The 20,808-nt window shown below is 35.2% G+C and overlaps 2 protein-coding genes across 5 annotated transcripts; both read left to right on the forward strand.

Annotated features, from left to right (window-relative positions):
- The first annotated feature begins 359 nt into the window (after positions 1 to 359).
- LOC114309732 (uncharacterized) lies at positions 360 to 6,738 on the forward strand. 2 transcript variants are annotated; one of them, XM_028255526.2, is made up of 9 exons: positions 360 to 865; positions 2,053 to 2,246; positions 2,928 to 3,203; positions 3,312 to 3,370; positions 4,915 to 4,951; positions 5,071 to 5,142; positions 5,254 to 5,404; positions 5,641 to 5,808; positions 6,056 to 6,738. In XM_028255526.2, the coding sequence occupies exons 1-9, from the start codon at positions 680 to 682 to the stop codon at positions 6,413 to 6,415; spliced, it is 1,503 nt and encodes a 500-aa protein (XP_028111327.2). In that variant the 5' UTR covers positions 360 to 679; the 3' UTR covers positions 6,416 to 6,738. The 2 variants fall into 2 exon arrangements, with proteins under 2 accessions (XP_028111327.2, XP_028111328.2); XM_028255527.2 differs by having other exon boundaries at positions 371 to 865; positions 5,684 to 5,808.
- Positions 6,739 to 13,903: 7,165 nt separating this feature from the next.
- LOC114309731 (uncharacterized) lies at positions 13,904 to 20,477 on the forward strand. 3 transcript variants are annotated; one of them, XM_028255524.2, is made up of 3 exons: positions 13,904 to 14,292; positions 15,082 to 15,584; positions 18,967 to 20,477. In XM_028255524.2, the coding sequence occupies exons 1-3, from the start codon at positions 14,274 to 14,276 to the stop codon at positions 19,819 to 19,821; spliced, it is 1,377 nt and encodes a 458-aa protein (XP_028111325.2). In that variant the 5' UTR covers positions 13,904 to 14,273; the 3' UTR covers positions 19,822 to 20,477. The 3 variants fall into 3 exon arrangements, with proteins under 3 accessions (XP_028111325.2, XP_028111322.2, XP_028111324.2); XM_028255521.2 differs by having other exon boundaries at positions 13,927 to 14,292; positions 14,978 to 15,584; XM_028255523.2 differs by having other exon boundaries at positions 13,936 to 14,292; positions 14,998 to 15,584.
- Positions 20,478 to 20,808: the final 331 nt, after the last annotated feature.

Genomic DNA, 20,808 nt, shown 5'->3' on the forward strand with positions numbered 1-20,808 from the left:
TTTTAATTAATTCTGTTAAATTAAAAATTCTAACAAGGGGATATTTGTAATTTTTTAAATTACATGGAACAATCTGTACTTTAAACAAACCTCAGAGAGTTTATTTGTAATTTACCCTAATTTTAAACATAATCTGGTGTCATGATTTTCTTTATACATTTTTATTATGATTAAGTTGAAATGTTTAATGCACAATGAGTAGGGAGAATTTTCAAATACAAAAATATAAAAGTGCATATTAATAATTAATTTTATTTTATTTAATGCATTCCCTTTAAAAAAGAGAGCGAGGCTTAGGGAGAAAGACATGAAGCAGAAAGTGGTGAAGACGAGATTGCCTTTGAAGTTGGCCAACCATAAAATTCGATGCACTTCCTTACATTTCTCAGTTTCTACAACACACAAACAAACAAACAAACAAACAAACAAACAATCCTAAATATTCTCATAGCCATACCCTCAAGCTATTCTTACCTTACAGAGCAAGTCAAGCCATGCATTTGCCACCCTCTCTCTCTCCACCCCCTCATCCCTCTCTTTCTCCAAATCTGCTTTCCACTTTCTCTATCTAGAATTCCAAATCTCTCACATCATTGCCCGTCGGCATTAGAGACCCTTTTCATTCTGCCAAAAAACAAAAATAAAAATTCCCCAAAACAGCTTTAATTATTGTCGTGATATGTCCAAAAGAAATGGGTTTGTTCTTAATTTTGTACTGCTCTTGGTTTCTTCGTCTGTTTTCTCTCACAAATCTGTAGTTTTTGGGTCCCCTGTTTCGGAACAGAGCTTCAAAAGACCCGATCCTTTGCGGCATTTCAAATTGTACAAGGGAGGTTATGATCTTACCAACAGACATTACTGGGCTGTAAGTTGATTCATCTCTGCGTTTTTTAGTTTAAAATTCAAGGTTGTGGATGACCAGGACCAGACCAGTTCATGAGATGACATGGATACTCTGTTTTTGTTTGTTTGTCTCTGTTTTGGGACACCCACGTCACACGTTACATGTAACAAACTGATTTGCCAAGGTAGTTGCTGTCATTTTCCAGAAATAGAAAAGAAATTCGCTAGTCGGTTGCTGTTATTTTCTAGAAATAAAAAAAAAAAACAGAAATCACGTTTGATTTTATTATTATTATTTTAATTTTAGGGAAGGAGGTAGGACAGTTAGATTACAATTCAGGTTAATATCAATTTATAGACTAAGACTTTACATCGGCACCTAAGTGCACCCAAGATTAGCCCACATTAGTTTAGTCTAGCTTGGGTTGTTAGAATTTTAATTTTAACATTTTTTTTAATGCTGAGGGTGACTTTTAATTTACGGGTGGGATGTCTTAGGTTCAAATTATAATATATATTTTGCCGAATATGTGAGGGAGGGCCTTTCTTAGGATCGGTTCTCGATTATCAAAAAAATAAAAAATAAAATTAAGAAGTGTTGTGTGTTATCATCGTTTTTTAAAATGACCATAAAGATTCAATTCTTATTGATTATTAAAACAATTCAATTATGTAATGAGATAAAACAGTGACAATTTGGTCAATGGTCATGTATAACATTTTTTTGTTATAAATTTTAGCAAAAAAAACGATATCTTTTATTTATTTTTTTTTGAAAAAATGTGTTTAGCAAAAACATTGCGACAATGGAACTTTATTTATTTATTTTTGGTACATGTCAAAGGAACAATATTTCTATATTTTTCATGTGAAAAAAACAACAACATATTTATGTATTTGTATTATATATATAAATAGTGCATCATTAAAATTTTGTCATTATTTTGTACCACGGCTTAGTTGGATGCTTGTAATTAACTTCTTAATTGAAAATACTTATTAAAAATAATGAAAAGAGTAATATCTTGTCATGTTTTGGTGATCAAATAAATCAACAATAATAAATAAATAATTAATTAATGTATATAGTTGATGTCTTCCCCAAGTTTATCAATTATGTCCTTCAATTTTATTATGTTTGTGCATGCTTTTGCTTGTGTTAGTGTGTGATGCTTAGAATTGACATTTTTCTTCTTTTTGTTGTTGAAGTCAGCAGCATTTACAGGGATCCATGGCTACGCGATTGCTGGAGTTTGGGTGATATGTGGGCTGGGGTTTGGGACTTACCTTACCCTCAAAAATTTCATTGGCAGTAGCTCGGCTTCCTCTTCACTTCCCCAACATTCAGAATCTTCCTATATCATAATGTTCTTGCTCCTTATTCTCTTCTCCATCCTGGCCATGTAAGTACTTTTCCCATAAATTCAAAATTCAAACGAAATAAGTTTTTAAATTTTAAATTTTATATTTTGTTACAATAATTTTAAGTTAGATTCATAAAATCGATGACACAACCACAAATACATGACTACTTGGATTTGTGGATAAACCACTAATTATGACTATTTTATCTCATAATAAAATTACTATGCATTTGGTTCAAACTTTGTTGTATAATGTTTTTTTAGTCTCACATATGCATAATCATTAAATTATACCCCTTGAAAATGTATATATATCATATGACTATCATTTTTAGTTGTTAGATTTTAAAAAAATGAATTAGAGCTATTAATTCAATTAATAACCAAGATAATTATGAGTCATAATCAAATATTTTTTAGAATTGATTTTTTTAATTAAAATTATGAGTTATCAAAATAGGACTAAGTTCATAACTTAAAAAAAAAAATTGTAATCCATTTTAATTTGACATATAACCTCAAACTGCAATGTGGCTTAATAAAACATCACTAATATTTCAATCTATCAAAAAAAAAAAAAAAATCACTTATGATGGAAAAAACCATATTAAGAATATAATGGAGTGCATGATAGATTAAAATAAAAATAAAAAGAGAAGGAAAATAAAAAATAAAAAATAAAAGCATGTTTAATATGATTTAATCCATTTGTGTTTGTAGAGTCGCTACGGGTTTAGCGATAGCAGCAAACCAGAGCTGCCTACACAGAACTAAAACCCTAAAAGAAACCGTTCTCGGAGCCGGCGGCGATGCCCGTAAAACCATCCGAAACGTGACTGACACCATGAACAACATGCTAAACCTTTTGCTTCCCTACGATTCCAAAACATGCCGTCTCTTGAATTACACAAGTCATCAGCTCGCTAGGGAATCGCGATTGATTCGAACTTTTGTTCACAAGAATGACCACACAATCAACAGAGCTATTCAATTATCGTGAGTATCTGTTCCCAGTGACCTTCAATTTCGTCTTTTGATGCGATTTTTAGGGTTCATTGGATGCAGCACTGAACTGAACTGAACTCAATTTCTGCATTTTGTTAGGTACATTGCAAATCTTGTGGTTGTCACTGTCAATTTGGCGTCTTTAGCTGCTGCAATAGGTGAGTTTCTTAATTTCATGTTAATTTGCAATTTGTTTGTTGGATTGTGAAGAATTTGTTGAGAAAAATGAAAAAAAAAGTGAATGATGAAAGACTGAAAGTGAAAACTTTTTTACTTTTCTTTTCTTTTCACTTTTATCGTTCCGTTCACAAATTTAAAATTCAAACGCAGTGGGCTTTGTTTGAATGCGACTTTTTAATTTTTAATTATTAGGTTTTTGGTGAAAGTGAGATTTTTGTTCAATTCTCATTCTCTGTTTTCTAATGTTAGGTCTAAAAGCTCGTAAAAAATTTATGAAAAATAAATAAAATTTACAAAATCAATTCACCACAGAATATAAAACTTAATTTTTAATTATTAGGTTTTTGGTGAAAGTGAGATTTTTGTTCAATTCTCATTCTCTGTTTTCTAATGTTAGGTCTGAAAGCTCGTAAAATTTTTATAAAAATTAAAGAAAATTTACAAAATGAATTCACTACAGAATATAAAATTAATTTAATTGAAAAAGTTGCTTGTTAAGTTGATAATTTTAATGGATTGTTTTTCAAATTTCATTCATTTAAAAAAAGTTTAGTACCTTTACGCACTGTTTGTTTGGGTGAAAAATATTTTTGGCGTTTGGTACAACGGAAAACGAAATTTAACAAAAAAAACATTTTTCTTGGTCAACGGAAAATAAGTTTATTTTACAGAAAATATTTTTTACTTTTAAAAATTAGAAAATATTTTCCGAACTAAAATTTTATCAATATCACCACCCCACCACCACCACTTTCACCTCCACCACCACACCACCATCACCACGGCCACAGCCATTATCACTGCCGCTGTCGCCCCACTACCACCATGCCATCACCTCCATTGCCACCTTTGTTCCTCCACCACCACCACCACCACCACCACCACCAAACATAGCTCAAACAAACAGAGCGTTAGTTGAAGAAGTTCTAAATTTTTTAAAAATAAAGTAAAAAAATATTCACTAAAAATAAATAAAGCCAGTAAAAGCTATAAAATTTTCATAGTTATGCCAAGCAAAGTTTTGTATTCGAGTACACATGGTGATGTATCCTCTAGTCAAAAAGAAAAAAGAAAAAAGAAAAAGAAAAGTATCATGTCGTCAAATTTTGGTTGAGAAAGTACTTTAAAATTAAAAGATAAAAATTCAAGACTACCACCATCTTTTCTGAGCATCTATTAATTCATGGCTAGCTGTGAAACATTTTTGTGCACAAGCACAACAGTTCATTTTCAACCCAAAGGTCCCCCCAAACCATGTAGTTGAGTTGAGTCACATATCTGAATAGCACAACATAACTGGAACAAATTTCTCATACTACCTCAACAATTTATCAGAAAAAATTTGTATCTAATTTGAACATGAAAGTTTCCATAATTATCATTAATACTTGAAAGTGATTTTATATTCCTCCTTTTTCTTTTCTTTTCTCCACTGCATATTCTTAATCATCAGATCCATTCTGACAAACATTTTGAACAAAACAAACTTGGTTAGACTAATTGGATTGCTGCTTTGGCTCAGTTCTGCTCTTCTTGCACTGGCACCCGGGATTTCTCATGTGAGCACTTAAATTTATACATTTGATTATTACATTCATACATCTATTATACCGTGCTATATAATTTTTTTTGTTACAGCCGTGCTATATAATTGATTTTGTGTTCACTTCAATCTCAGTATAATTCTTTTATGCTGGATCTTCACAACTCTATGTTGGGTTCTTACTGGCTTTGATTTCTTCTTTCACACGTGAGTACAAACTCTTGAAGTATTAATGGTGCAAAGCTTTACATAAAAATTGCTTAAGTCACGTTTTCAACATAATTATACTTTTGAAACCAATCTTGTCTCAACACGCAGCTTTGCAGATGATACTTGTTCAGCCCTCGAGAATTTTGAACAAAACCCTCAGAATAACAGTCTGAGCTCAATACTTCCATGTGCAAATTCTTCATCTTTTGACAAAGTTTTCAAGGACATTGGTTATACTGTTCATACTTCTATAACTGAGGTATTAAATTGGAATAAAAAAACCAAATACAGAACTGGACACAGAATATATTTATACACAAGATTTTTGAGAAGTGGGCTCAACCATCAAATCTTGTAAAATCATGTTCATCCATATATTTTTTGTGTTTGATTCTATATTTGGTTTCTGCATAACTAGACTTACTGAAATTGATATTGGGGCACACACACAATGGTGGTATTGTTTCATAATAGTGTGAGAATGTTTTCTTGCAGTTGAATTCAAAAATAACACAGTTAAATGAATTTCTTCGGTTAGATGAACAAAATGACAATTTTTCAGAAGTTCAGAAGATTTGTGACCCTTTTCCAGCTGCAACAAATTACAGCTATGCACCTGAAAAATGCCCCAAGGATGCCATTCCAATCGGTGACTTGGCTGGTGTAAGTGACTCAAATCCATGGATCTTTCCATTTTGAAACCTGCTAAAAACCTGCCCAAGTTACTGCTTGGATTACCATCCCCCATATTAGGTGAGTCCCACGTGGAGGTGGGGCCCATTCCATGTGAGGGATGGCAATATGGACAGTAGCTTGTGGGGGTGTTCCAAACATTTTGGTTCTATTTTTAGCCATGCGCAAGTTTTGGAATGACATGAAAACTTACTCTTCAATGAAAATGCACATGTAGGTCCTCTCAAGATTCACCTGTTACCCAGACAATACAGGAAATTGTGAACACAACCGGAGATTTATTCCAGAGTCTACGTATGTCATTGCTCGGGCTTGCAGTATTGCCCTTCAGGACTTGATAAACATATTCCCTGATTTGCTGAACCTGGTTCAATGTTCCTTTGTGAAGGATACATTCTCTAATGTTGTTTTGCATCAGTGCAAACCATTTAGAGCTTCCACTCGAAAGTTATGGATATCTCTGTTATCTCTTTCCGTTGTCATGGTGGTTTTAGTGTTACTTTGGGTAGCAAAAGCTTATCAAGATAGGGGAAGAAGCTTCGTACTGTGTTCCATCATCCCAAATCCTACCATCTAGGCAAAGCTTACTCTAGATTACCAGCATGATACGCATACAAATTTACAGAAATGTAGTTAGTATAGCAATTTTTTTACAGGGAAAGTTTAGTGATTACGTAAAGTTATTTGGTGGATCCCACATAAGTGTATAGTCTTAGATGCTGTTGGGACAATGCCACCAATAAATACTGAATTTGTTTTCAGTAAATACACTCCATGGTGATAGTAATTACTCCATGGTGATAATAAGATGTGGGTTAATAATCATGGAGATTAATGTAATTGCCAAACAGAAATTGTACATATTACATAATTGCTCTGTAGTGATGTTTATGTGTCTTTCTTCGGTGAGTGCTCTCTCTCCTTTTTTTATTTTTTTAAATGTATTGTATTAGAATGCTTGCTAGTGGCATCTTCAATACTAGCTTTGTCACAATTTGAGAAGTTTTACCTTGCAAGGACAAGATATTTATCATTGATATGTTAATTAACAAATAATTACTGGTAGTTATAAAATCTATTTATCCTTGTAATTGTTTGTGCTCTGTAGCCAAGCCATGGTTTTTGTTTAATGTTGTGTTTGGGTCAATGATAGCGTCCCTCGCCTGTTTCAACCCTGTCTCTAATCACAATGGTTATTTCTTATTCCCTCGACGTCTTGCCCCTATAGCTTAAGAGAAAAATGCACAATGAAGAAAATAATAAATATTTCGTTGAGACATTTCATCTATATTGCGTATTTACTATTTAAAGCATGTATTTAACAGATAAAATAAATTAGGAACAATAACAAATTTAGAAGCAATCACAGTTTCATGGGCTTTCCTGAAAATTAGAAAATAAACATTTAATGAGAGAATTTACATCAGAATATACATTTAAAAGGATGCATATTGTTGAGACAAAAAGAAACGGGACATATAATAAATTTTAGAGGACAAATGGGTTTACTTTTAATTCTCACAAAATTGAGCCGGGCAACTACTTCTCTTAGGCATATATTGGCTCCACTCTTATCATATTTGTTTCTTGTATTGATGCTACAATAATTTATTTATAAACATAATAATACAAGTATATAATTAAAAATAAAAAAAGAAAACAGAACAACAAAAGTAAAGAAACACTGCCACCAATTATCGGTGACAATGATATTTAAACAATTATTCAATAGGTCATGTACATCACATTATCATGTTGATGTGATATATCCAACTAATGAAGTTTTAAATAATATGATACTTATTGTCAAAGTTACTATAACTACTCCATATATTGTAACTTTTTTCCTCCATATATTATTCTCATTGACTGAACACCTTACCCATGTGACATTCTTTATCAATAGAATAACTTCGCCCGAGCTTCATTTAAAAAACCCCAAAGACATGCTTGCGGCCTCTTATTAATAAAACAATACTTTCAAAAGATAAACCAAAAAAGGTATAATATTTCTTGTAACAAGTTGTTTGCTTTGTTTTCTTTAGAAAAAATTTAATCGATCAACCTGATATGCTGTGTTCTACAACTCGCAAAAAGTATATATTCTGGTTTTGGACGTGTTGCTGGCCCTGTGAGGCCCATCAAAAGATCTGATTTCGATAATTCGAATCGTTCAATATATATAACTTGTCGAGTATTTTATCCATGTAAAAAATCATATTGATTGGATATTGATAGTTACTTAATCGGATCAAATTTTTGTCAATAATTTATTTTAAAAATTACATTTACCGTTAATAAAAATCTAATTCGATAAAGTAATTATCAATATTCGATCAGCGTGATTTTTTACAGGTATTAAGTACTCGACAAGTTTTATATATTGAACCGTTCGAATTATCGCAACGGGACCTGTAGTGTTTCCATAAACCCAACAACACACTTAAATCCGTGAAACCTAGCCCAGCCCTATAAAAATATGGACATGGATTCTCTCTCTCTCTTCCATTTACTTGGATTAAATAGTGCAGTTTACTTAAATATTTTATTTTGCAAGATGTGCTTAAAGGTTATTCATTCATTGTGTGTTTACATATTTTTATTTTTTAAATTTAAAAGAAGTGAATATATATATTTTAGAAATAATTAATAATTATAATAATATAGTAACAGTTTTTTTTATTTATTTTTTATTTTTAAAATCGAGTGACAATTACATCTACTTGTCACTCCCTAAATGCATCCTTAATCCCTAAATCCATCTTTGTGAGTAATTTGCTGTGTTTCGTTTCTGTAAAAATAATATTATTGATTGAGAAAGTGAATTTTCTTTTCGGCAATAAAATTTCAATTAGATAATACAATGTATACATAATTAATCATAATCAAATTGGTTTTTAATTTTTCATAAAACAAATCTGAATTTTTTTCCCCCTCAAAAACAAACCCCATGCATCATCATTGCAGTGATAATAACCATGTTTGGTTCGGTTTTTAAAAATTTATTTTAATTTTTTTATTATAAAATACTAAAAATTAATTTAGTGAAAGAAATAAAAAAATTTAAAATAATTATCATTTTTATATAATTTTATCCTTTGAGAGGTTAAAAATAATTTTTAAAAATTTTAAAATATCTTTTTAATATTTATTTTTATCAAATTAATATTTATTTAAAAAAAATATTTTTTTTTTTAGAAAGCAACCTAAAAATGACCAATATATATGGGGACCTAGGATGCTGTTATGACTGTCATAGTAGCGATCTGCTATGAATTCGTGGAGGTTTTTTCTGAGTCTTTTTTGATGTTTCGAGTTGTTCATATTGTAAGGTTCGTTGAATATATAATCCATACAAAAAATAAAGTTAATCAGAAATTTGTAACCCAAGAACAAATTCAAATTGTTTTTATAAATATTATTAAGATAATGTTAACTGCTTATTTTTTAAAAAACAAATGTGCCCTAGTTATAAGCTATGGATTTTCAATTAATTTAATTTTTTACATGTATAATCTATTTAATAAATCTTACAATATAAACAGTTTAAATCATTAAAAAAAAAACTCAAAAAAAAACCTCCACAGACACGCAACAGATCAGCAGCATCCCATATCCATATATATGGATGTTGGAATCATTAACAAAGCAGTTTGTTTGGGAAGTGGGTTATCTTTTTGATTTTTTGACTTTTTTAATTATTTTAGCCTGAGTTAAAAAGTTTAGTTTGAGAAGGACTTTTGATTTTTTTAAATTTTTTTGTGAGAAAAGAGTATAATGATTATGAATTACATGTAATGTTTTATTTTTTGTGACTAAAATAATCTATTTTATCTTTTGGACTAAAACAACAAAAAAAAAAAACCCCAAATTCATCTTCTCAAATGGAGCCAATGTCTCTTTAGACAATAATTAAAAAAGTCAATTTATTAATTTATTTGAATTATATTATCTTTTTATTTTTTTACGCATCTTTTCCTGATAAGTAAAAAATCAGCTAAGCTTATAATCATAAATACAGTTTTACTCCATAATTAATGATTGCACCAAAACTGTTGCAGTAATTACATTTTTCCTGATTTAGAAGTCCCAACACCAGTAATTAATTTGGGATTTTTATTGATAAGTCCAATTTAGAAGTGTTTTAATTCAAGAAGTCCATGAAGGAATATTTTAACCCATTTAGTCCCATGTATGTATAGTTTTATTCCATAAAGTCAATTTTTTTGATTTACACTATTTTCTTGGACACTTATGCCATTATATTTAATTTTGATACCCTTACAAATATTTTTTCAACGATTAGCAATTTAATGATGTGAACATTCATATTTTAAAATTCACATTTGTAAGAATGTAAATTGACCCGTGGGCGGTCCGAAACCCGCCCGCGAGCCAGGGCGGGCCCGGCCCGTTGACAATGTGAATATTCACATTGACATGTTAAAATTCACATTAATAGGAGTGTAAAATTGGCCCCCGCCCCATGGCGGCTCGAAACCTGTCGGCGGCCCATGGGCGGCCCGGAGCGGGCTCGGTCCGACCCGTTGACAATGTGAATATTTACATTGACATGTTAACATTCGCATTGATAAGAGTATAAAATTGGGCTGCGGCCCATGGGTGACCAAAAGCCCGCCCGCAGCCCGGGGCGGGCCCGGCCCGGCCCGGCCCGTTGACAATGTGAATATTCACATTGATATGTTAACATTCACATTGATAGGAGTGTAAAATTAGCCCGCGCCTCGTAGCTGCCCGAAACCCGCCCACGGCCTGTGGGCGGGCCCGGCCCGGCCTGGCCTATTGACAATGTGAATGTTCACATTGACATGTTAACATTCACATTGATAAGAGTATAAAACTAGACAGCAGCCCAGGACGGGCCCGACTCGGCCCGGCCCGGCCCGTTGACAATGTGAATATTCACATTGATATGTTAACATTCACATTAATAGGAGTGTAAAATTGGCCCCTGTCCCATGTTAACATTCACATTAATAGGAGTGTAAAATTAGCCCATGTCCCGTGGCGATGCGAAACCCACCCGCGGCCCATGGGCGACCCGGGGCAGGCCCGGTCCGGCCCGTTGACAATGTGAATATTCACATTGACATGTTAATATTCACATTGATAAGAGTATAAAATTGGCCCGCGGCCCATGGACGGCCAAAAACCCGCGCCGCTGCCCGGGGTGGGCCTGGCCCGGCCTGTTGACAATGTGAATTTTCACATTGACATGTTAACATTCATATTGATAAAGTGTAAAATTGGCCCGCAACCCGTGGGCGGCCCGAAACCCTTCCGCAGCCCGAGGCAGGCTTGGCCCGACCCGTGACAATGTGAATATTCACATTGACATGTTAACAAGAACATTGATAGGAGTGTAAAATTAGCCCACGCCCTGTGGCTTCCCGAAGACAATGTGAATATTCACATTGACATGTTAACATTCACATTGATAAGAGTGTACAATTGGCCCGTGACCCGTGGGCAGCCCGAAGCCCGACCTCGGGCCAGGGCGGGCCCGGCCTGTTGGCAATGTGAATATTCACATTGATATGTTAACATTCACATTGATAGGAGTGTAAAATTAGCCCGCAGCCCGTGGGCGGCCCGAAGCCCGATCGCAGCCCGAAGCGGGCTTGGCCCGACTCGTGACAATGTGAATATTCACATTGACATGTTAACATTAACATTGATAGGAGTGTAAAACTTGTCCGCTGCCCGAAGCTCGCCCGCTGCCCGGGGTCGGCCCAGACCCAAACCCGGGCCACCCCAGGCCGCCCACGGGTTTTGGGCGGCCCATGGGATGCAAGTCAATTTTACACTCTTATCAATGTGAATGTTAACATATCAATGTGAATATTCACATTGTCAATAGGTCGGGCCGGGCCCGCCTTGGGCTACCCACGGGCCGTGGGCATGTTTCGGGCAGCCACGGGGCACGGGCTAATGTTACACTCTTATCAATGTGAATGTTAACATGTCAATGTGAATATTCACGTTGTCAACGGGCCGGGCCCGCGTCAACCCGGGGTCGGGCTTCGGGCTGTCCACGGGTCACGGGCTAATTTTACACTCTTATCAATATTAATGTTAATATGTTAATGTGAATATTCACATTGTCAACGAGCCGGGCCGGGCCCGCCCTGGGCAGCGGGCGGGCCACGGGCCAATCTAACACTCCTATCAATGTGAATGTTAATATGTCAATGTGAATATTCACATTGTCAACGGGCCGGACCGGGCTCGCCCCGGGCCACCCATAGGACGCGAGTCAATTTTACACTCTTATCAATGTGAATGTTAATATATCAATGTGAATATTCACATTGTCAACAGGTCGGGGAGGACCCGCCCCGGGCCGCTCACGGGCTATGGGCTAGTTTCGGGCAGCCACGGAGGGCGGGCTAATTTTATACTCTTATCAATGTGAATGTTAACATGTCAATGTGAATATTTGCATTATCAACGGGTCGGGCCGGCCCCACCCAGCACAGCTCACCAGCTGCAGGCGGGTTTTGGGCCGACCACAGGCCGCGGGCTAATTTTACACTCCTATCAATGTGAATGTTAACATGTCAATGTGAATATTCACATTGTCAACGGGTCGGGCCGGGTCCACCCCGACCCCGCCCCGGGCTGCCCACGGGTCATGGGCCAATTTTACACTTTTGTCAATGTTAATGTTAATATGTCAATGTGAATATTCATTGTGAATGGGCCGGTCCGGGCCCGCCCCGGGCAACGGGCTGGTCTCGGGCCGCCCACGGGCCGCAGGCCAATTTTACACTCCTATCAATGTTAATGTTAATTTGTCAATGTGAATATTCATATTATCAACAGGCCGGGTTGGACCTATTTTTTTGGCTTGTGGGCCGGCCCGGCTCGACTCGAATTTTTTCGGGCACCCACGAGGATCGACGTGAGCCGGGCCCCTACACATTGACGATATAAACATTTATATTGACGGTATGAACATTCACATTAAAGGTATTTTGGTAATTAAGTCACCCATAGGAGTTATTGAAACATAAGAAAATAATGTGAACTAAATGGAACATAAGTAGATGAAGAGGGTATTTTGGTCTTCTTATCTCAAATTGAACCTAATAGAATAGTCAAAAAGAATATAGGTTGGATAGAATAAAACTCTTAGAAAATGAATTTATCAAAAAAGCTCCCAATTAATTTAGTTATCCTTATGCAGCAAATTTATAACCAAGCAATTACATTTTTTTCCTGATTTAGAAGTCCCAACACCAATAATTAATTTATTTACCCTTATGCAGCAAATTTTTAACCAAGTAATTACAATTTTTTCCTAATTTGGAGTCCCAACACCAGTAATTAAGTAATTACAATTTTTTCCTAATTTGGAGTCCCAACACCAGTAATTAATTAATTTATCCTTACGCAGCAAATTTTTAACCGAGTAATTACATTTTTCCTGATTTAGAAGTCCCAACACCAACTAGAAAGAGTAATTAATATTTATCATTAGTTGGGTTATATGTATTAATTAATATACTAATTAATGTATTAATGTTAGTTATGACATTATTATTAGAATAATGCTATATATATCAATTAATGTACTAATTAGTATACTAATGTGACATAATTTTAGAGATTTTAAATGTTTATAATTTATATAGCAACAATGTTAGGTAGCTCAAAATTTTATGACTTAAATGGCTCAAATCCCTCAAAACGAATTAGTATACTAATGTGACACAATTTTAGAGATTTTAAATATTTATAATTTATATAACAACAATGCTAGGTAGCTTAAAATTTAATGGCTTAAATGGCTCAAATCACTCAAAACAACGTTGTTTTGAATGTAAATAAGTATAAAACGACATCGTTTTGACAGATTTGAATCATTTAAACGATAAAATTTTGAGCTACCAAACATTTTCTTTTATATAGTAAGTGAGATCAATAATAATAACACAATACACTCATATATATATTAATTAATATATGTAACACTACCATTATTGTTCATCCTACTCATTATATAAATTATAAATATCTAAATCATAACAAATCAATAATTAATACATTAGTAATATATTACGCAGACTAGTCAATAAAATCAGTTTTTTCCCAGAAGACACTACTACTGTACAGATAGAGAGAGAGAGCAGTATCTTTGGTTTCAAGCCATCATCATCATCGTCTCTAGATCCAATTTGGACCAAAAAATTGACATACCAACCTCCTCTCTCTCTCTCTCTCTCTCTCCCTCCTAAACCATGAACGAAGGGGGGCTTTTGGGGAGCTCTCAAGGTTGTTAAATCGTCAGATGAATATAGGACCTTTTTTGATTGCCAATACATGTATACCGAGCTACGGATTACTAACCACGTTTGTATGGTTGGAATAGCTTCATCACAGAACCCATTTCTGGATTTTTCTCTCCACTCATGATTCGGACTCTATCAGGTAAGTCCTATGATGCTCTGCGAATTTGTTCCACCTGGGTCTGTTGTTGTGTGTCTTCTAGTTTATTTTATTTATCAATATGTGTTTTCTAAATGGCTTATTGGGTTGATCGTGTATCTGATTGGGGTTTTGTATGGATCTGCTTTTTGATGCATCGAAGCTTGTATTGAAGTGGGTATACCTCGGATTTTGGTTTCTCGTTATTATTTTTAAGTCTTTTGTTTTATTGAAATTCTGGGTGGTTTAGATTTTTAGTTGATTTAACTGTCAATTAGTGGTTGATTTGTTTTGCTTATGACTAATTGGCAATTGGCAAAGAATAGAACTCTATTTGAGCTAATGAAACTAATGAGCATATGTTTAGGAAGGGTTATATGCTCTACAGTATCAATGGTCGATTTCTGATTATTTGTTGTACTACTCGAAGAGTATTTCTTATTTCTTAAAAGTATTGCACAGAAATTGAATTTCATTCAAAATAATTGTTAGTAATTAAATAACAATTATCATTTCTTAATTGTTTTTAAGTCGTTTGTTTGCAATTTTCCATGGATTCCATGGACAATATGTATGCGTGTGTGCACAATATAAGTTTGTAATGTGAGTATTTCTCTACTAATTTTCTTTATTATATTCTGTAAGATATAGTTAGTATGTTTATGACTTTACTTTTGGATCTCCATAGGTTGCATTTCTTAATTGCAGCATTATCTTGAAGATTAAAAAAGGGAACAAAAATGAGGATGAGGAACAAATACCGGAAACCAACCACTTTACGTTGCAATGCAGGAAACAGATGCTCATTTCCTGTTGTCGTGTGGAGCCTTGTGGGATGCCTCGTTATGCTCCATCTGTACACACTTGTTCATCACAAAGACGGGGATGGTGGAGAGATCCAAATGCGTGCAGGCCATCACCTTCTATTCCGCGAGCTCAAAGAGGTGGAGGAGGAGAACATTCAAATTCCTCCACCAAAGGGAAAACGATCCCCACGTGCTGCCAAACGGAGGCCTAGGCGGACCACTACCTTGATTGATGAATTTCTTGATGAGTCTTCCCAGCTTAGGCAAGTGTTCTTCCCGGATCAGAAAACTGCTATAGATCCATTGAAGGATGCTGGGAATGAAAGCTTCTACTATTATCCCGGAAGAATTTGGCTGGATACTGATGGAAACCCTATTCAAGCTCATGGAGGTGGTATCTTATATGATCAGAGATCAAGGACATACTATTGGTATGGAGAGTATAAAGATGGCCCCACCTACCATGCTCACAAAAAAGGTGCAGCACGGGTAAATATCTAAATCTGAATGCACACTCTTAAACTATTTATTATCTATATTCCACAAAAAATGAGAATTTTTTCATGTGACATCATTTTATAATTATACTGCTTATGTTTCTGAGGATGAGATTTACGCATCAACAAATAAGTTTCAAAGGATCAAATTTCTACGCCCTACATAGTCAATTCCACCTGTGTTAGGATTAATTATCTGATGCTAGTTTCTATTTCTCATTTTATGTGGGATTTATTCTGCATGTGTAATTTAAACTTAAACACCTGTCATTCTGTATGCTATCGTAAAGACAACACTGGTTTGTTGACTCAATGTAAAACATAGGAAAGAGTTTCTTGCTAAGCATATTTCACATTTTATAATGTAACTTGGGTGCAGTTTTTTGAAGCAAATATATATGTGGAGAGATTCATATGACCAACCACTGGGGTCAACGAGTATGCAAAGCCAATGTGCTTCAATAGGTCACTAGGTTTTATGACTTTAAGTGCTAGCATGATGCAACTAAAGACTATCCTTATCAAATGTCATAATTTGTGGGTTGTAGCAGGCTATTCTTGCGAATGGCATGAGACAAAATCTAGGCTGTACCACTGAACATGATGTTTGAAAAGTTGTTACTCTTGGACAAACATGTCATTTGTTCAATTAACAGATAGGGATTATGGGAACTGTGCTAGGCTGATGTGTGCCAGTTGAAGGCATACATGAGACATCCTTATGAGGTGCTGATTCTTCAGGATTGTAGCTTTTTGTTAGGATTCTTGGTTGAGAAAATACAAATTCAAATATTGTTTATTTTAATCAGAGATCAAATAAAGAACTATCACATGGATGTTATAGCTGGACATTGAGTTCTCATTCTTGAGAAGAGTGGCATAAAGAATAAATATAGAGGGTGAAGGAAAAGATGCGGGTAATCATATTACCTGATGTCGAAATGGTTTGGATTGAATGCTTGAATTACGAGTCTCGTCTGGAAAACCTTTCGTCGTCAATTGAGAAGTTACCAGAGTTTTTCAATATGTTATTCACACTCCAAATCCCTAGGTTCTATAATGGTGACCTAAGAGGGAAGAACTGAGAGAAATATTTTGCAGAGATTTTTCGAGTAAACTCCCGCAATGATAATACGTATAATTGTTCTTCTTTATATCAAATATATAGAGTATTTCTCTGCCGATAGAAGTGGAGTTGTAAACTCCCACAACTACTCGTAACACTTCCAAAGGTAATCCCTTTAATTATCTTATTTATTTAATAAGTGAATTATTTATAACCCATGTGGACGCTCCATGGGTGAATTATCCGATCCAATTTCTTGTGCCGTATGCATAATTCTTCTATAGACGTGACATAGTGAGACCTCGTCTGATATAAATCATTGCGGATGCAAACAGGTAGTAAATCCGTGTCTGGACTTTTGTTTCTGACAGTTTGTTGATTACAGTCATCAGTTTGAAATCATTCAAATAAAAGTTCCATGGCAATGTAGGTGCAAATATAGGTTATTTCTGACTCGAACCAGAGAGATTATGGTTGTTTAAGCCTATCTCGGAGCAGGAGGATAGAGTTGCTAGTGAGCAGGAGTCCTGAGCAATATTTTCTGATACACAGTCAGTAATAGGAACAAAATGACTCACATATGGTTGTGACGGTGATTTGGTCATTTTAAGGAAAGTAAGCCCATGTTGTGGCAGTTGATTACGAAGAATCATGGAGGGATTTATGTCCAAAAAAGATTTCATGGTCTGATTGTCAGGGATGGGAGCTATCTTATGCAAGACCTTGGTTGATCTAACACTGTTGGTTTTGAGGTGTGTAACAATAAATTGATATTTGTTAGAACTTAGAAGTAATATCCATTATTTTGATCTTCTTTATCATTATGTCTGGCTGAGATAATGTACTAACTAGGTAGACTGACCATGGATATTACTTCTAGGTAGACTAACTAGGTAGACTGACTAACTAGGTAGACTGACCATGGGCAGTAAAAAAGAGGGTAGGAAGGAGGATAACAAACAACTACATGATTGCAGTGAACTACAAATGTGTAAACTTAAAACAGGTTTGATTTGTGAAGTTCTACAAATTTTGAGGTTAAGAGGGTGAAAAAATTCTCATAATGCTCACTGCATAGGACAAAGGTAAGGTTGTGGGATATGTGTCCGACATCTATACCGAATTTAGACACTTGGATCCTCTAATTTTTTACAATGTTGAAAGACGAAGCAACTCAAATATAGTGTAAACAAACATTTCTAAACTCTTGCATGGATGAGAGATTTAGGGTGTGTTTGGTTTGCTTTTGAGAGAGTGATTTTCAAAAAAAAAATTGGAGAGAGAGTTTAGAAATTTTTTTGGTTTATTTGGTTGTATATTTTGAAAGTAGTTTTGGAGTCTGAGAGTTTGGGATGATTTGATATTTTGTTGTAATTGAGTAGATGTGTGTGAGAGAAAGAGTGATTGAGATGGAGAGAGGAGAGAGAAAAAGTAATTGATTGATGTGTAAGAGAGAGAAAGTGATTTTGAAATTTTTTTGAGAAAAACCACAAACCAAACCAAACAAAATTTTAATTTTATTTTTTTCAAAAACAACTCTCTCAAAAGCAAACCAAACAAGCCCTTAAATTTTATATTTTTCTTAAATTCTATTTAATTTTAAGTATATTTTTATATAATTCATAACATCTTATTAAAGAATATTATACAATATGCAACATATATGTGTCCATGACACATCCCTATGCTCATATTTAACTTTTGGATACTTATCCCAATATCCGAAAATTTAGATTTATGAAGGTCTGACACTTGAATACACATCCACACTCGATACTTGTACATGAGTCCATGTAACATTATAATAAAAAATTCTAGTCATTTCATCGAAGGTGGGGTTTGTTGTGGTCATTTAGTAGCCAAATATAAACTTTCTACCTACTAGAATGATTATTTGACTGTAACATTCTGATATGAAACTTGTCTATCAATTGCATGGTCCCAATATGATACAGAACATTTGGGGTGATCTCTCCTTAAGAAGCCAGAAATGAAAATTGAAAACTGAAAATCCGCCGGACATGCTTCGCCAATTTGTTGACATTTGTTGAATGGTCATGTCAAATGATAAAGCAAGACTAACTACCCTTGTTTTTGTAATGTTTATGCCATGGTACCAACAATAATGCATGTTATTCATGCTTTTGGAAAACAAAACATTAGAGGATTTCTTTGGCTGTGATGGTTTGCCGGGTTGGACAGTACTAACACCTTTATTGTGCCATTTTAGTAATTCATTCATTAATTAAATATTTAGCTTATTTGTTGCAAACGTTGAAAGTATTTTTATATACCCTCTTCTCTGTAGGTCGACATTATCGGGGTTGGTTGCTATTCTTCCAAGGATTTGTGGACTTGGAAAAATGAGGGCATTGTGCTGGCCGCAGAAGAAACTGATGAGACTCATGACCTACACAAATCCAACGTGCTCGAGAGGCCAAAAGTAATTTACAATGATAAGACCGGTAAATACGTGATGTGGATGCATATTGACGATTCCAACTATACCAAAGCTTCAGTTGGTGTTGCTGTCAGTGATTCCCCCACTGGTCCTTTCGATTATCTCTACAGCAAACAGCCCCATGGATTTGAAAGCAGGGACATGACAATCTTCAAAGACGATGATGGTGTGGGCTACCTCATCTACTCCTCCGAGGACAATAGTGAACTTCATATCGGTCCACTCACTCAAGATTACCTTGATGTGACACGTGTCATGAGAAGGATTCTCGTGGGACAACACCGGGAAGCACCAGCTCTGTTCAAGCACCAGGGGACTTACTACATGATCACATCAGGCTGCACGGGTTGGGCTCCAAACGAGGCACTGGCCCATGCAGCTGAATCTATTATGGGGCCATGGGAGACCATGGGGAACCCATGCATCGGGGGTAACAAAGTTTTTCGACAGACAACGTTCTTTGCGCAGAGCACATTTGTGTTTCCTTTGCCAGGGCTTCCTTTTTCTTTTATGTTCATGGCAGATCGGTGGAACCCAGCTGACTTGAGGGACTCAAGGTATGTTTGGTTGCCTTTAATGGTGGGTGGTGCAGTAGACCAGCCTCTCGACTACAATTTTGGGTTCCCATTGTGGTCAAGAGTGTCTATCTATTGGCATAAAAGATGGAGGCTTCCTTACAGGTGGAATGCGAAGAAACGATAAAAGGGTTTTTGGCGGCCTTACTCTTATCATACGTGCAGCGTTGATGTGAGGTTTAGGTATGTTCATTCTGGAGCTCTATTGGTCATTTTGCAGATCTCTTTGTCTAGATCATTTTAATATTAGTTATTGAGGAACGGTGAATGTCTATGGAGAAAGGATCAACCATTTGCTTGAAGTTTTGCCAATAGTTAACACCGTGGTTAAACATACTTTCTTGATCATTGGGATAACTATTCATTTTCTTCGAACCTAAGGCGATGAAGTGGGGAATAGGAGAAAAACATGGTTGCCAATGTATCTGATATGGTCCACACCGCCAAGTATTGGAGAAACCAAATGGTTCAATGTGGCCAGCCTCGACTGACATTGTATGGAGTTGGGCCTTCGCATAACTAACTCAGCCTTTAAACAGATTTTAAAGGAAATTGGACACCAACAGTAGGGCCTGATACTGACGCGGCTAAGATTGGTCGCAGCGTTCAGATTGGCCTGTAACCGACATAGTACTGTGAGGGAAGGGTGAAAAGAAACCCATTGGGCAGAACTCAAATCTGATTTTCGTTTGTTTCCTATGTGAAATTGTTTTGTAAGAATTTGTAATTTCATCAGATAACAATAAGGGACCAAATTTTAATTCACTTCTTTTTTTAGCTTGACACCTGGACTATATTATAATTACTTTTTCGAGTACCATACCAAGAAAGTATGTACTATATAGCCAATGAACTTGGAAGACCCTTCCCAAAAACAAAATTTATTGATGGTGCTTAACAATGGATGCATTATAAAAAAAAAGTTAAAAAATGGATGCATAAAAGAATGTGAATTTAACAATCTTTTATTTATTTTCCAGCCCCTTTCCAATAAAGTAGCTGGTAGCATCTAATAACTGTGAAACAATTTCATCAGGAAAACATATGAAATTGGCCTGCAGGTGTGATATAAAATGTCAAAATATCATATCAGAACATTCTTTGACATCAATTG

This window comes from Camellia sinensis, chromosome 1 (genome assembly GCF_055761805.1).
Source record: "Camellia sinensis isolate YWXY chromosome 1, ASM5576180v1, whole genome shotgun sequence".
Taxonomy (NCBI): Eukaryota; Viridiplantae; Streptophyta; class Magnoliopsida; order Ericales; family Theaceae; genus Camellia; species Camellia sinensis.

Bases quoted from the DNA above. Each gene is read 5' to 3' on its own strand.
- LOC114309732 (XM_028255526.2), top strand. From the start codon at position 680: ATGTCCAAAAGAAATGGGTTTGTTCTTAATTTTGTACTGCTCTTGGTT. The intron at 2,247-2,927 runs GTAAGTACTTTT...TTGTGTTTGTAG, and splicing joins CTCTTCTCCATCCTGGCCAT to AGTCGCTACGGGTTTAGCGA. The intron at 3,204-3,311 runs GTGAGTATCTGT...GCATTTTGTTAG, and splicing joins AACAGAGCTATTCAATTATC to GTACATTGCAAATCTTGTGG.
- LOC114309731 (XM_028255521.2), top strand. From the start codon at position 15,030: ATGAGGATGAGGAACAAATACCGGAAACCAACCACTTTACGTTGCAAT. The intron at 15,585-18,966 runs GTAAATATCTAA...TCTTCTCTGTAG, and splicing joins ACAAAAAAGGTGCAGCACGG to GTCGACATTATCGGGGTTGG.